The sequence below is a fragment of the Limanda limanda genome, chromosome 21, assembly GCF_963576545.1.
Source record: "Limanda limanda chromosome 21, fLimLim1.1, whole genome shotgun sequence".
NCBI classification, from domain to species: domain Eukaryota; kingdom Metazoa; phylum Chordata; class Actinopteri; order Pleuronectiformes; family Pleuronectidae; genus Limanda; species Limanda limanda.
The window spans coordinates 17,743,395-17,757,083 of NC_083656.1; the positions used below are offsets into that span (position 1 = coordinate 17,743,395).

At 41.5% G+C, this 13,689-nt stretch overlaps 1 protein-coding gene across 1 annotated transcript in view; it reads left to right on the forward strand.

Moving 5' to 3' along the window:
* The first annotated feature begins 629 nt into the window (after positions 1–629).
* The window catches only part of LOC133027447 (putative uncharacterized protein MYH16), a 54,357-nt gene continuing 41,297 nt past the window's right edge, over positions 630–13,689 (forward strand). The window contains exons 1-2 of the mRNA XM_061094458.1: positions 630–713; positions 10,237–10,416. Coding sequence (XP_060950441.1) covers positions 630–713; positions 10,237–10,416 — 264 coding nt within the window. The remainder of the gene's footprint in view (positions 714–10,236; positions 10,417–13,689) is intronic.

The window sequence follows — 13,689 nt, forward strand, 5'->3', positions numbered from 1 at the left end:
ATCAGTGGTGTATACAAGTACTTCATTCAAAACTCATTCAAAACTCCTTGCAGGACACTTTCTATTTTGTGCAAAATGTGCAAAAACTTTCATGACTGGATTGTCTGATGTTTTTTGTTAATCATGATTCAGATATTTTGGTTGCAAAAGAGGGTTTTATTTCTCTGCAGGAATGTGTGTGTGTGTTTGTGTGTGTGTGTGTGTGTGTGTGTATGTGTGTGTGTGTGTGTGTGTGTGTGTTAGTGGGGGTTTCATGCTGATCTGCTTAAGACTGTCTCCTTGTGTTGTACTGTCAGAGGGCGGTGTGGCTTTAGGCAGGAGGGAGGAGAATGTTTGTGTGTGTGTGTGTGTGGGATGGGGGGTCTGTTCAAGCTCGTTCGTGTTTTCTTTTTGCTCATCACCTCCCCTCTCTGCCTCCCTCCCGCTCGTCTCAGGGTCAGGTAGCAGGCGTAACACACTTTCACACACACACTCACACACGCACACACACTTACACACCCCTTCTCCCACACACACTTGCGTGCACACACTCCCACAGCCTCAAGACAGCACCCACACATGCACATGCTTCACTTCCTCCCCAGAGCCCGCTTGGGTGAAGACAGCATGGGCGGCTGTGAGCTGTAAGGATGGAGAAGAGAGTGTGTGTGATCCAGACTGACTTCCACCAGTACAGACCCACCATCGTTCTGCACAGCAGACCCCTGGCACATGTAAGAACCCTGCCTCTCCTCCTCTCACCCTTTGTTTAATCTTCCTCTGTTTCTGTCCCTCACTCCCTGCCCTTCTTCAGCTCTTCATGTCTAATTTCCTCTCCTTCTCTCTCTGAGCTTGCTCTCTCTCTCTGTCACTGTGCTCTCCTGCATGCTGCATGAGTGTAACAGGAGCTGGGGCCCCTCCTAACTGCAAGCCCACACCTCTGTGCGAGAGCTCTTCATTCAACAGGGGGCGTCAGAGTGTGTGGGTTTTTTGTATGTGGTTACTCTATCTTTGAAGAAGTTGTACGTTTTCATTTCCATTCCAGTTTTCTGTGTTTTTGGTTAAACACTACTTTGATTATTTTAACAGTTTTGAATACTTATTATTGCCATATGCACACACACACACAATTACAAATCGCCGAAGTAATCAAAGCAGACATGCAACAGAACAGAAGTTGCCGCTGGCACACAGATTTGTAGTCTGGTTGAAAAGAGAAACTACATCTATGTTTGATATAAAAGGTATGGACACCATTTTATAATGATGTCATCATGTCATTCATACCATATGATAATGAATGATTGGTCAATCTAAATATGTTGTCGATCGTGTCGCCCACAAATTCCCCATGTGGCACTCCTACCATATATGATTATAAATACATATTTGATCGTTACAAACTTTAGGTCGTGTCTACTCTATAGTCTTATATGAAGCAGAGATACTTAGAAAAAGTTTTTGAACTATGCTTGACATCCTTCTCTGACTTCTTTGTAACTTTTTTCAGATGTCAAATATGTTATCATATGATCAGTAGACTCTTTTGATCACTAAGCTTTAGATTGTGTCTCTGTTATTGACCCTCAATTTTGACTGATCAGACCCAAAAGTTAATTATCTGGAGATACTCTCCCAAATAATAAGACACACTTTGTGTCACTAGGATCCCAGTAAGGTCCTCTGCTTCGTCTCATGTGGCTCTAGAACTATGACAATGATTGTTTTTTGTTGATCTAGAGCAAATCTGTTCAAAGTTAAATAACTTGAGCTGCTTTCAGACACGCACTGAACTCTGGATAATCTCCAGAAATCATCTGGAGGAGTTGTATGTCCGAGTTTGTAGCTGCAGACTCTTCCTGAGTTTTCCCTGCTAGCCCCCTAGTAAGAACTCAGGATAATGTCCGAGTGAGCCCATGTGTGAACACAACAGGAGATTATCTGGAGGATGCACCTGGAATGAGTGATGAAGACGTTTCTAAGATGCAATGTACGCAACACTGAAAAAACAAACAAATTATACAAATACATAATACAAAGGATGAAAAAGAGGTGTCATACATGTGTAAGACACAGAGTAAGATGTCAACTTGGGAAAACAATGACATTCGAGAGCTTTTGGTCATTGCCAGTGTTCATTGTGCTAAACAAAAACCTGTGATCTCCTCATCAGAATATATGTTATATCCTGGCTACTGCATGCTGCTTCACCTCTCAGAGATTTATCGCTTGTTGTGAATGCAGCTGAGCAGAGAATCTCCTGCTATGGAAGCCAATCTCTGGATAAAGTCAGGAGCACATTTTCTGGAGTTTATCTGAGTTAAGCATGTAGACAGGACATGGGCCAAGAAACGCATTAAATTTTGACAGAGCTCCATAAAAAGGAGCAGATCTATAGGTTTGCTTTCTATTCCTATAGGATGGCTTTTTTTACCTTCTTTCACATTGCGAGATAGCGTTTTTTCACTTTTTCACAGATTTGTCAGAGAAAAAAATCATGGATTGTTGTGTGCAGTTTATTGCAGCTTGACTGAATTTAAGGAGACTATTGGGCCTTGGTAGAATTCTGTGCTTTACAGCCATTCTAGTTAAAAAAGTGATAAACACTGCTGTTAAAGACAGTTTCAAGTTGAAAGTATTTTGCATTTTTGTGTTGGTTATTCATCCCGTCCCTGGTGCTTAAAGCCCTTTAGTTATGAAAGAAAATGAAATTCTAAAATGAATAACGAGGAATATAAAAAAGCAATTAATGAATTAAAAAGGTGTGTCTTTGTTTAAACATTATCAAAGTTACTGTTGTGGGGTGAAGGAAGACACGATTTCAGGAGAATTTGGACAAATGGGTCTTTGTAATGGAAAAAGTGAAAAGAAGAAAAAAAACATTAGCTGCAATCAATGGAAATCTGCTCCCATGCCTTTTCCTTTTTCATGGTCTTTATAATACAGAATTTGAGTCCCCTCCACAATGAGTTTGGTGTCATCCATCGTTGATGAGCAGTCAGAGAAGTAAAGACACAGGAGGTGTAACCGAAAAGCAGTCATGTGATTTTTGTTTACGCCTGTTCAGAAAGAGGGACAGAAAACTACTGCCCTTCACCTGTGAAATTATTGACATCATATAATTATACCCTACATTGAATTTTCTGCTCCGACTATAGACGCCACATGTGGCCTCTACTTTCTCAAAGCTGCTCAGCACCCCAAGTATTCCTTTGATGGGAACCAGTTTGAAAATAACCTCCATTATAAGAACTATTATCCCATATTTCATGCAAGTCAAGCCTCCTGTGACAAAACCACTGCATGCCTCTAACCACGACTGTAGACGTTTGCTTGCTATGTGTCTCTGTGTGATGTATGACCACAATTACAGACCATGAGGGCTCATTCAGCGCACAAATGCTGGTCTGATCTCTTGCTCTTGTCTCGGTCTGTATTTTGGCACCTGCATACAGATGTGGTGCGCACAGACACACACATACATACATTTACACAGCTCGGTCGGTCAAGGATTTCTCTTTTGATGATGCCACATGTAGGTCATCGTTACACGTGTATGTGTGCTTTGTGGGGTCATTGAGAACTCCTCGTATCTTCAAGTGTGTTCTCATTAGAAACTTTAAAAGGTGATCAAAGAAATCTAAGTGCTCTTGTGATAATACCATATTCAGGCCTATTCACAACTACAGTAAATTTGGTCTATAATCAATATGCCAGGTATTTCAGTCAGCCCCACCAGGACAATAACTGGCATTGAAGAGAACAGAACCCCTCCACTATGTTTATGATGTCAACAGTTATCCCTTCAGTGTAATTACCTGACAACAATCACATCATTGATATGATTTATAAGCTGGTGTTCTTGTACCTGACCTGCAGCCAGTCGACCACAGGAGTGTAGATGAAATGTGAGGTGCTCCAGTGATCAAAGTTTGGCTGTGCCTTCCTCCGTGACCTGGATCCAGAGTTCAGCCAGAGGCCAGGCTTCACCCTGCGGCCCAGTTTGGACTTTCCAGTATTATAGAACAAACAACGCTCCTCCACACAAATGCAAAAGAGTAACTGGACAGAAACAGAACAATAGGATTTCCCGAAAAATATTCAAATCCAGATCTACATAGGTAGGGTTTTTCTTTATATCAGATTTTGTAACGCTTTCACTCTAAACCCAGCGTTCGCACTCAAATAGCCCCTGCTTGTGGTAAGATTCAATCCGCTTGTGCTCAAACTGTGCGCTTGCACTCAGATATTTTGTTGCCTACACAGATATCATTCACTGCAGCTTCAGCTCTTCTCCTTTATTATTTTTTTTTTTTGTGCAAAAAGTCTGTCAAATTTCCAAATGTAGTGTTGACAAATGACATTGTCTCACCCTCATTGTAGGTGCGTTAGCTTTATTTCTTTGAGAGTCCTGCATGAGTGGTTACTTTAACAGGGTTCATGCACTCCTGTCTTCCAACGGTTTCAAGCGAGCAAAAGCAGGGGATATTTGAGTGCAAGCGCAGGGTTTTGAGTGAGGGCGTGAAATGGAAAAAGCACACTCAGAAAAAAAACAGGCATAGGTAACATCTCTTTTCTGACCCTGCTAGTTTTGTGTTGTTCACAAATGTTTAGTCGAAAGAACGACTCATCTGGATAGACAAAAAATATCTCACTTTCAAGCCGTCTGTTCGCAGGGATACTCACACATGGAGGCCATTCTTCTCTCTGAGTAAACAGCAAATGTTGCAAAAGATAATTAATGCCATAATTCCTCATGTGGTTACACTTACAAAGCCACATGAACAAAAACACACACTGTCAAGTTCCCTGTTGTTTTAACAGACTTTTAAAAGGCTGGCCAGTATGAGAGGAGCATATAGAGACTCGATGGTGCTGGGGCAGCTGCGATAAGTGGAGAAGATCCTCTGAGTGAGAGATACATAGTCACCGCTCCTGGTCCTGTTTTGGTGGCTGAGTTGTGTTCTCGGAAAATATTCGGAATTGTTGCAGCACCTGTGATCCTTCATACATCCATCCACTTGTTGTGTTTCCTCTTCCAAAGCAACTTTGCCTTTCAGAATGCAGAGTAAAACGACAATCTGCAAACACTTAACCGGTGCATAGACTTGAAGCTGGGCAGTTTAAACGTTTCGGGTCATTTAAACGTTAACTGTACATTCTGGGCATGAGGCTGCAGCCAGTCGCATGTGAACCACCTGCAGGTGTAAATAGGAGTTGAGATCATGAGCAGCTGCGCAAATAAAGAAAGGAATGGAGATGATGGATTTAATATCCCAGTTACCTCTTCTCAGACTTGGATTGTCAGGAATCAGAGTATGTTATTTGGGAAATTGCTGCATTGTCTAGAAAAAGAGATTTACATTTTAAACCGTTTTTACAGAGCTAGAATTCAGATGGACAGTTGGAATCGTTTTCTTTGCCGGGATGGGAAGTGTGCTGTGCAGGTTTGATCAGTGGTAAATCTCTGAGCTTCAAGTCAAAACACGAAAACTTTGCCTACAAGCCCGAGTCGTATTCTTCATGGAAAGAGGCACTGGGAGGCAACAAAGCGAGCATTTAGTTTTTTACGTTCTGAACAATAGGGCTGGCTTAAGAGGTTGAGCCCTGTGATCATGCTAAAGGTGAACCATTGATGTTTCAGAATTTATCTTCCTCTTCTTTCCTGGCATCGACTTGCAGGATGATGTTGAGTGCGACAGTAAATCCTGCACTGACAGGTAAATACATCGTGTGTTTGAACTGACTGCAGGCAAAGGAAGTTCAGGTGTGTCAGCAGGCAGATTCCCATCGCCGACTTCTCCTGAATCTTATTTGGATAACATGGCAATTACCGACGCACACTTCAGAAAGTTGACACCAAATTTCCCCCGTCTAATTTCGTTGCTGACAAACTGTCGTCAGGTTTGTGGGGTGAAGTCTCTGTCAGGCTTCAGAGAGCTGAGCTAATGACAGCTCTCTTCCAACAGCACAGATACCAGCATGCTAGCAGCGTGTGTGTGTGTGCGTGTGTGTGTGTGTGTGTGTTCTGTCTATAATAGAGCTTTCCCTTTTTTAAACCTCTTCTTCAGATCTCATTGTGGAAAATCAGCTCACATCTGTTTTTCCAGTGACGGCAACTGCACTTTGTTATTTTTTGGTGCTTTGGACGTAAAGCCAAATATACTTGTGTCATCTTGTTGGATGTGGAGAGAAAATAAAAGACTGATTCTGACTCTCACTCTGGCATCAAGTGTAAACTCTTGCAGGAGATAACTGGTCTCTGCAAGATGTTTTAGTTGCCTTGTATGGTGCATTTAGGGTTCTTCAAGGTGGTTCTCTGTCTAAATTGCATTCAATTTGATTAATTACGGCTTTTTAATGTAAAGAATTGAATGCAGATCCTGTAAATACACTGTTATTATCATTATTTAATTAAGCAACAATACTATTCCTAACTGATACTACATTTATTCTTTAAACTTAAAAAATATTTATTTCTTGCAGAACCCTGAACAGGAGAATCAGTTGTTGTCGTGACCGCAATGTACCTTACATTATTAAGTCTCAGCCGCCGCTGCTACAGAGTGATGGTAGTTAGGTTATTCAAAACGTATTGTTATTGAATGTATCAAGTGTCTAAATTGTTGCTAATTAGCATACCAGGAATAACTGTGGGGCACGGTAGTACAGTGGTTGGCACTGCTGCCTCACACCAAGAGGGTTCCTTGTTCCAATCCGTATATGTCAATGTGAGTGGATGGTTGTATTTATAGCAGCCCTGTGATGGGGAATCAACCTGTCCAGGGTGTACCTCGCCCAGTGTGAGCTAGAGTTACACTTCCATTTTGGAACAATGAAACATTTTATTGATATTGATTAGTCTAAGGTCTCATCTGAAATGTTGATTTCAGTGAAACCACTAAATAAAAGTACAGTACATCTTCGATAAAGTCCCAAACTCCCACTTTGCATGAATGGCAACATGGTCTCAGACTATTCAACTCCCGAGTGCTGAGCCATTGCAGCTAATATCAAGTCCGTAACTGAATAAATCAAAAAATGAAAGCACAGCTGTTTTGGATATCATGTCGTGTTGAGCTGAATTTCACTGTTTTTGGTTCATGTCACAGTGTGTGCAGAACATTACACAGCTGTTTACATCAGTCTCAGAGTTTGACCGGCGTCTGTGAGTCTGGTTCCATGTGGGCTGGTGGACAGGTGAGCTGCTGGTGATAACGGAGAACAGGTCTCAGGCCAGTTCTGTCCTGCAGTAAAGTGCAGCCCACACACCGACGAGGTTTTTACATTACTGTCTGCCTCTGATCAACTGATCACGGCTGGCTGAACTCTAGCTTTCACCTTTGGCCTCTGTACCAAGTAGTGATCAGACCAGGGTGGAAGAATGTTTGGAGTTCGGATTGTTTGTTTTAACTGGCGAGAAGAACCAGAGTGGTGGAGGAAGCTGTTTGAAGAGGAGCTATTCTGCTCAGTTCCAGCTCTTTATTTTTATCGTTGGACTTTTTGCATGATTCACAGTGTTATTTGTACGAAACCTGTTATGCAGCCCCTCAGATGAGTCTCTGGCTGAAACAGGGTATATGAGCTCAGGTCTCCTGTCTTTGGATTGGCTGAACATCCTGGAGCCTGCTGAGAGGCAGCGCAGTGAGAGGGGTCTGTCTGTGGACTGCAAGAAAGGGCCGTTAAAATGTGATACTGTTCTTATTGTTATCCTAACAATACCCCTATCCGAAAAATACAGAAATGCGACTGGGTAACGTGTGTGAAATTGGCATGTGACATGTAGTAAGCGTGTCTGGAAGCCGTGCGGACTGCAGATGGATATTGTTGCACCCGGTACTTTATGACAACTCCTCAATTGACAGATAAATAATTGATGGATCCAGATCTATCAATTGCAGTTGGTATATAAAACCTTTTTTCAGGGATTCCCTGTTGATAGTTGTTAATATGGGAAATGTTGAAATGTTCTTAAATGCTTATTAAAGTGGTCAGGAATTAGTTTCTTGTGAATTGTTGTCACCAAAAATATGATGAACGGGTTTCAGTGGATTTTTGTATGCCGGACTATTTATATCGATTTTTATACTGTATATTATATAGTTTTTCTCTCCACTGTTGCCAGGTGTTTACTCATTGTGGGAACGGTCGTGTTTTTCAGTAACATTTTAAGATCTCTGCCTCACTTTATGTTTTTTGAATTAAGAATTGATATAAGAATTAAGTTGGGTGGCTGTGGCCCAGGAGATAGAGCGTGTGGTCCTCTAACCAGAAGGTCGGCTTCGATTCCCAGTCTCCCCCATTCCGCATGCCGAAGTGTCCCCAGACTAGAGCTCTAGTTTTGTAACAGATAAGAGAAACAGAGATGCTTATTGAAAAATGTCTGTTGTTAATTACATTACATAATAACACTGTTATTTCTTAAAAATAATCCATCCTCATAATCATTTATAAAATATAATGAATTGTCCTGAATGAATTCTAGACAAAACAAGTGAGGGTCACTACTCCATACAAACTGTCATTGCTCTTGCCAGTAGCATATGCTACAACTATTTTCTAATCTGCATTTGTAGAATATTTTCTTCTCCGGTAAAACCATTCTGCGTTGGTGACACTGGCTGCTCTCCTATTTTAACATGCAGATGACCAAAGCACATTATGGTTAAGTTCATTGCCACCATGCCAAATCTGCCTCTGTCACATTTTAACCAGGAAGAGTAACTAGCCAACTAGACTCAGCTATTCTTCTCACCCTCCCTGGAACAGCTGGAGGTGCTAACTCACTAATCTACCACAAAAACCATGGTCAACAGTGAATGCAAGTGACTGTCATTCAAACTAATGGATTATATCTGCCAATGTGTTTCTTTTTCATAAACACCAATAAAAACTTTTTAACACCGGATCACATAACCATAATTACTGGTCTAAATGACAAACCTATAATCTCTCAACTTGTTTTTTTTCTCACCTCTCTCCATGGTAGCAACAGCTGTTTTCAGCTCAGACAGTGAATAACTAACTAACTTCCTCCTGAACATTTGCTGCAAACTTGGCATGTGCACATCAAAACATATAATTACTCTAGGTTCAGGGAGAAGGGGATACAGGAAATGAAAAAGCAATGATGACACAGTGTATATATTCTTCTTATTTTTCTCCTTACTTTTTCCCGAAACCTAAACTTCACAAGAAGCTTCAATATTTGTCAAGACCATGATGTTGCCCTAACCTTAACCAAAAAAAAGCCCTTTGAATTAACTGACTGACCTAACCTTAACCTGACTTAAGCTCGTTTTTTGGATGGATGAGCAAGTTTGTCAAGATTGGGATCTCTCTCGAGAAGTGCTACCACGACAACAAAAGGCCCAACAGCACATGATAAATGTTTAACAGTGATATGATCAATTTTCTGTTTGTTCTTTGCTGCTTTAAGATGTGCATGAACTCTGGATATTCACCTGAAACTATCCAAAGAGAACACAAAAGTCTGAGGCAGTTGCTGTGGACATTCTCTGGAGTTTCTCCTGCTAGACCCCGAGTAAAAACACCTGAAGATTCACCAGTTTGTAACTAAAAGACAGTTTTTTTGGTGAACCGAGGCCTGTGTTGATGTGCTGAAAACAAAAAGTGGAAGTGATATGTTACCTCCTGCCTCCTGGCTGCTGCATCACCCCTCACCTGAACAGTCCAGAGATTTGTGTTGTTTAAGCAGAGAATCGCCTGCTGTAATTGAAACTCCTTCCCATTGTGTGGACATTCTCCGGAGTTCACGTCTGAAGACAGCATATGATTAGGCTTCAGCACTGGATGTTGAAGCTTTTAAAAATGTTTGTCGTTCTTGGCCGTGGCTTGATGTGGTGAATATCAAAGTCAGTGTGGAAAGAAAGAAAATATATTGTTCCTTTTATGGCTCCAGAGCAGTCGGCAGTAATGCAGCAGCTCGGAGAAGAACGTTTTATATTGTTCTAGTGAACAATCAGCAGGAGGCCGGTCTGTAGGGAAAGAGGCAAGGAAATATGGGCACATGTGCGTGTCTTCATTCATGCATGTGGATGAAAAGCTCTCGCAGAAAGCGTGTGTGTTTGTGTGTGTTAGATTTGGATGGATGAGAGAGAGGGAAGAGAGAGAGAGAGGGGTTACAATTCAGACTCCAGACTGAAGTGAACAAAAGTGAGAGAGCCTCAGTTGAAGAGCTATCCAAGCTGAAATATCTGACTTTTTGTGTGTGTCTTTGTGTGTGTGTGGTTCCAGGTCGAGTCTCTGTCGCTGCAGCAGCACATTCACACACAGGCGGCAGGGATGAGGGAGAGAGAGGAGCTGAGGAGAGCCCTAGAGCAGAGTGAGCGCCTCCTCTCCAAGGTGAGCGAGCTGGAGGAGCAGAACACTGAGCTCGACAAGGAAAGGAATGAGGTGGCCACTAGATACCGAGCTGTAAGTCTGCTGCACTGCATCTCCCTCTCTCCTTCTCTTTTCTTATTCTTTCCTTCCTGAAAAAAAGTCTTTCCTCTTTTGTTTTCACTCACGTGCTACGCAAGAAGTCACAGGATTTGTGATTAAGTCAGAATTCCTGCTCGATAAGGGATTTTGAACGTGGTCATTAAACCAGCCCTGGGTGGATGAAATTAAGTGGATAATGATACCCTAGCGGAGGGGGAGAGGGAGATGCAGCCACCATGGCAGTCACTGTGTTCAAGCCTGTTTTAATGCTGCGGGTTTTTACTGCTGTGTTGACCATTTTCCAGCTGATCGTTTTATTGAGAGAGCGCTGCTGTCACAGTGCCGCGGGGCACCGTGCTGTTTCCTGGCCTGGGGCACGCTGCATGACTGATTGGTTTACTGCAAGGAGGACAGGGTGAGTGGCACATCCCCTTCTGTTGGGAGGCGGTGTTACCACAAGCTTTACTTAGAGAAAGACAAACCAGCATTCCTGTTTAGAGGTATTCTCCTTATAAATACAGCACATGACTGCTGAAGGCATCAAACTTTTAGCAATATATATTTTAAATTAATTTCAAGGACTTCAAGCTGCTCTAAACTCAAATTACTTGTATTATTTGAAAGGAGTTGCTCGTGTTGACCATCCCACAGAGATTCTAACCCCCAACTCTGCAAAGTTCTTCAACATTTTTTTGTATCTTTCCTGTTTTTTGAAGGCCCACACCTTTACTGTTCTTATTCTAAATTTTTGCTCCTGAACCTTGTTTCCAGCTGCAGTAGGTAATATTTTTCATTGTACCCACTTTACACTCGTGAATAGTATAGTATCTAGCAAATAGTTCCCTCAGGAGTTGGCTGAGACCAAAATGGAGCTAAAAGGAGACCAGATATTGAAGCTGAATTTGTCACCAAAACACCACCTTCTAAATCAATATTAAAGGAAGGATAGGTGATGCTGGAGAAACCAGCAAAAATAGAAAGATATATGTATGGTAATTCATTATTAGACTTCCCTCATTAGACATGCCTTACAATCACATCCCCAGAAAAGCTGTTGTAGCTGTTTCTTCTGCTGTTATGCAACTGAAAAAAAATGTGATAACACTGGGCAGTAACATAAATGATCTGTAAAGCAGTATTGCATGAGAATCAGGTTAAATCTGGCAGTGATCAATTGAAATTGAAATCAGTAAATTCATAAAACCGGACAATCGTTATTTTATCTTTGTGCTCGAGTTTCCAATGGTTTGGTTTTGAATTATGTGTGTCAAAAAGTGCAAAGATGTAAAACACTCTTAGTGCTGCTGTTGGTTTGTGCTATTGGATTGAGCCTGTTGTGTGATTAGCAAAGAACATAGAATATATCTTTGTCTGGTTTCCACTGTCACTCTTACAGATTACTGCTGATGTTGTTCAGTGTCTGATGCAAATCTATTTGCCAGCACGTTTGCTACAAATTAATACATGTTTCAAGAACTTAATTCCACATTGATGTTTTTGTCCTTGATAAAAAGAAAATATGTACGAAACAAAAAATGTTCAACAACCACCCTCTAGAGCTTCCAGCTGCACATCACTGTCTTCATACAGCAAATTGAGAATGCTCAGGAGTCATCACATGACCTCAGGGTGAAACCCAGGTCACATGATGACAAATTCATAACCAAAGTTGCAATGCTGGCTCAGAGGGCTATTATATGGACCATTTATCTTAGACTATTGAATTTTGACTACAAAAGTTCAAGATTAATATAGAACATCAGAAAATAATGAAACACTTACCTTTGCACCTTAAGACTTCGAAAGAGTAATGCCACATCTTAAAAATCACAGTTCAGTACCCCTTGGACACAACAAATTAAAACCAAGAAGCAAAATACTTACTTTCTAAGGCAGTGAGCAAATACCTCATTCCATTTTTATGCTTTGAGTTAACGTCTATATTGAGTGTCATTTTCTGAAAGGGAGTGTGGGAGAGTGCCTCTCTCCTGGAGGCAGACGATTTAGTGTGAGAGTCTGGAGCACCGCTGCTGTTTCCAATGTTTGTGGAAAACGCTCCGGGGTTGCCCACGGGATTCGGTCATTACTGCTGCTGAGTGCCTTAGCAGACTCTTCAGACGACTTTGATTGGAACACATCGTAAACCGCCTCATAGAGTTGGAGTGCGGCTCTTGCTACTCCGTGCTTTACTGCCGTCTCCTTATGACAGATTCTTGGGTCATCGTTGATCTTTGTCTGTTTGGGCCATTTCAATACTGTCACAAAATCTTTTTCTCTCTCACAGATACCAGTCATCCTGTGAAAGTGGGTTAGAGTGGGTTTAAGATTTACAACCCAAAGTCTCCCACATTAATTTTCTTTCAGCAGAAATTAAGTGTTGTTTTATTGCCCCTCTTTTTATTTTTAGAGACAGAAATGACTTTGTTATCAAAATCACTAGGTTTGCTCTGGCTCCAACTGTGTATTCTCTCCCCTGCTTAGATTAACCAACCATAAATAATGAAGTTAATCTGTGGAGGAGACAGATCAGCCAGTATAATTCATACCTTGGAGCCTGTCTGATACGACTGCAGTGAGAAATGTGACTCCCTGTCAGAGCTAGTTAGTGCTGCTGCTGCTGCTGCTGCTGCTGCTGCCTGAAGAAGTTTTACAATATTCCAGGGGAAGTTTATCCTGTTCCTTATTTCCCCCCTTATCGCTGGGTGAGGCTGGAGGGACAGCTCACACCCCTGTTGCTAGTTAGTAATTAGATCTAAATCATTTGAATGTAATCATAGTCTTGACAAGATATATATAGGGATACGTCATTTTAACACACACTTAGATGGCCAGTATACACAGCCTCATTATACAGATGACATACTGTTAATTTTTCTTTTATTATCAAACTTTTGCAACTTTATAGGTTTTATGTTTTTTCAGAAAGGGTTTATATTGTTATAAACCTGGAAAAAGTTGTAAAGAGGAGTGAGTGAACATAGTAATTTGCTTTATGGGCCAAAACGGCTTCTGGCCTCTAGTGAATTCACAGCTAATTACTGCTGCATACGGACTTAACAAAGCCATGACATAACATGAGAGGAACAACCTGAGCAACAGATTATCTGTACTCGACGCAGTGATGTAATTGACGGAAATGTGTGGCAACAATAGGGAAATATATCCCTGCAGTCAGCTCATAAAAATCTCTGGTTACCTGAATAAAGCTGTGGCAGATTCAGCTGCCTGTCCGGTTTGTTGTCACAGTGTACAGACATTTTGTTGTAA